Below are 1,216 nucleotides of genomic sequence, written 5' to 3'. Positions count from 1 at the left end.
AGGCCCTGGGGGCCCTCAAGGCTATAAGCGGGGTATTCATGGGGGGCCCCCTAGGTACCTTCTTTGACCTACATCTTGCTGCTTATGTCTCTATACATATACATGCATGCAAGGGGGGGGCCCCCAATAAATACCCTATTCGATGCAGAGATACTATGGGGGCCCCCTGTCCTCTTGCTGACCCCAGAATGAATACATATACTATACAAAATACACAAAGGGGGGGCCCCCATCTAGTACCCTCTCTCCCTCGACCTATTGGATATGCTAAGGGGGCCCCTAGGGGGGGCCCCCATTGCTCACGGGGGCCCTCACAAACTGCTGCTGCTGCTGCTGCTGCTGGTGCTGGTGCTGGTGCTTCTGGTGGCGGTGGGGCGGGACGGACATCAGCAGCAGCAGCAGCTGCTGCTGCTGCTGCTGAGGAAGAGGAGAAAGGAGGGGGGGCCCCCAGTACCCTGGGGGGCCCCCCAAACGAAGTGTTTGTTAGCCCGCTGCAGCTGCTGCCCTGCTACGACTCTCTTCACTTCTGTGCTGTCTGTCTGGAGCGGCTCACAGTCTCGAGGCCCCCTGCTGCTGCTGCTGCTGCTGCTGCTGCTGCTCCTGCTGCTGCTGCTGCTGCTGTGGGTGCGGAGACACCTGCAGCAGCAGCAGCAACAGCAGCAGCAACAACCGCAGGAGCTGGAGCAGGGGGGCCCCCATCAAGCGGGGGCCCCTCCTCCTCATGGATAGAAACAGGGGCCCCCGCCAAGGGCCTCCTTGGGGGCCCTTTATCTGGCGACGTAGGAGGAGATACAGCAGCAGCAGCAGCAGCAGCAGCAGCAGCAGCAGCAACAGCAGCAGAAGGGGAATCAAGGCCTGTCCCCGATAGCTTAGCTGCTATGTCTCCCCCTCTCTCTTCTCTTGTTGAGGGGCCCCTACCTGATTCCTTCTCTCCTTCTGCTGCTGCTGATACTACCCAAACCCATTCTCCTCTTTCTATAAAAGGGGGCCCCCCCCCAGTGGGGGCCCCCCCCACCACCCCGGGGCCCCCCACATCCCCCACCTCCCCCGCATCCTCCCCTTCCCCAGGGGCCCCCGGGGCCCCTGGGGCCCCTCCTGGGGCCCCTCCTGGAGCCCCTCCTGGAGCCCCTGCTGGGGCCCCTGGTGGGGCCCCCGCTGTTGGGGCCCCCGGTGGGGCCCCCGGTGGGGCCCCGTTTGTGGAGGGTAGTGTGGGCGG

The 1,216-nt window shown here is 64.0% G+C and overlaps 1 protein-coding gene across 1 annotated transcript in view; it reads right to left on the bottom strand.

The window, feature by feature from the left end:
• Window positions 1–520: 520 nt before the first annotated feature.
• EMH_0053480 (uncharacterized protein) overlaps window positions 521–1,216 on the bottom strand; it is a gene marked incomplete at both ends in the record, with an annotated part of 1,287 nt that continues 591 nt past the window's right edge. Inside the window, one exon of the mRNA XM_013497011.1 lies at window positions 521–1,216. Coding sequence (XP_013352465.1) covers window positions 521–1,216 — 696 coding nt within the window.

The sequence above is a fragment of the Eimeria mitis genome, genomic scaffold (genome assembly GCF_000499745.2).
Source record: "Eimeria mitis Houghton genomic scaffold, Emh_scaff2413, whole genome shotgun sequence".
In the NCBI taxonomy this organism is placed as follows: domain Eukaryota; phylum Apicomplexa; class Conoidasida; order Eucoccidiorida; family Eimeriidae; genus Eimeria; species Eimeria mitis.
Note: the sequence above shows the minus strand (reverse complement) of the source record. Positions and strands in the feature narration are given on the sequence as shown.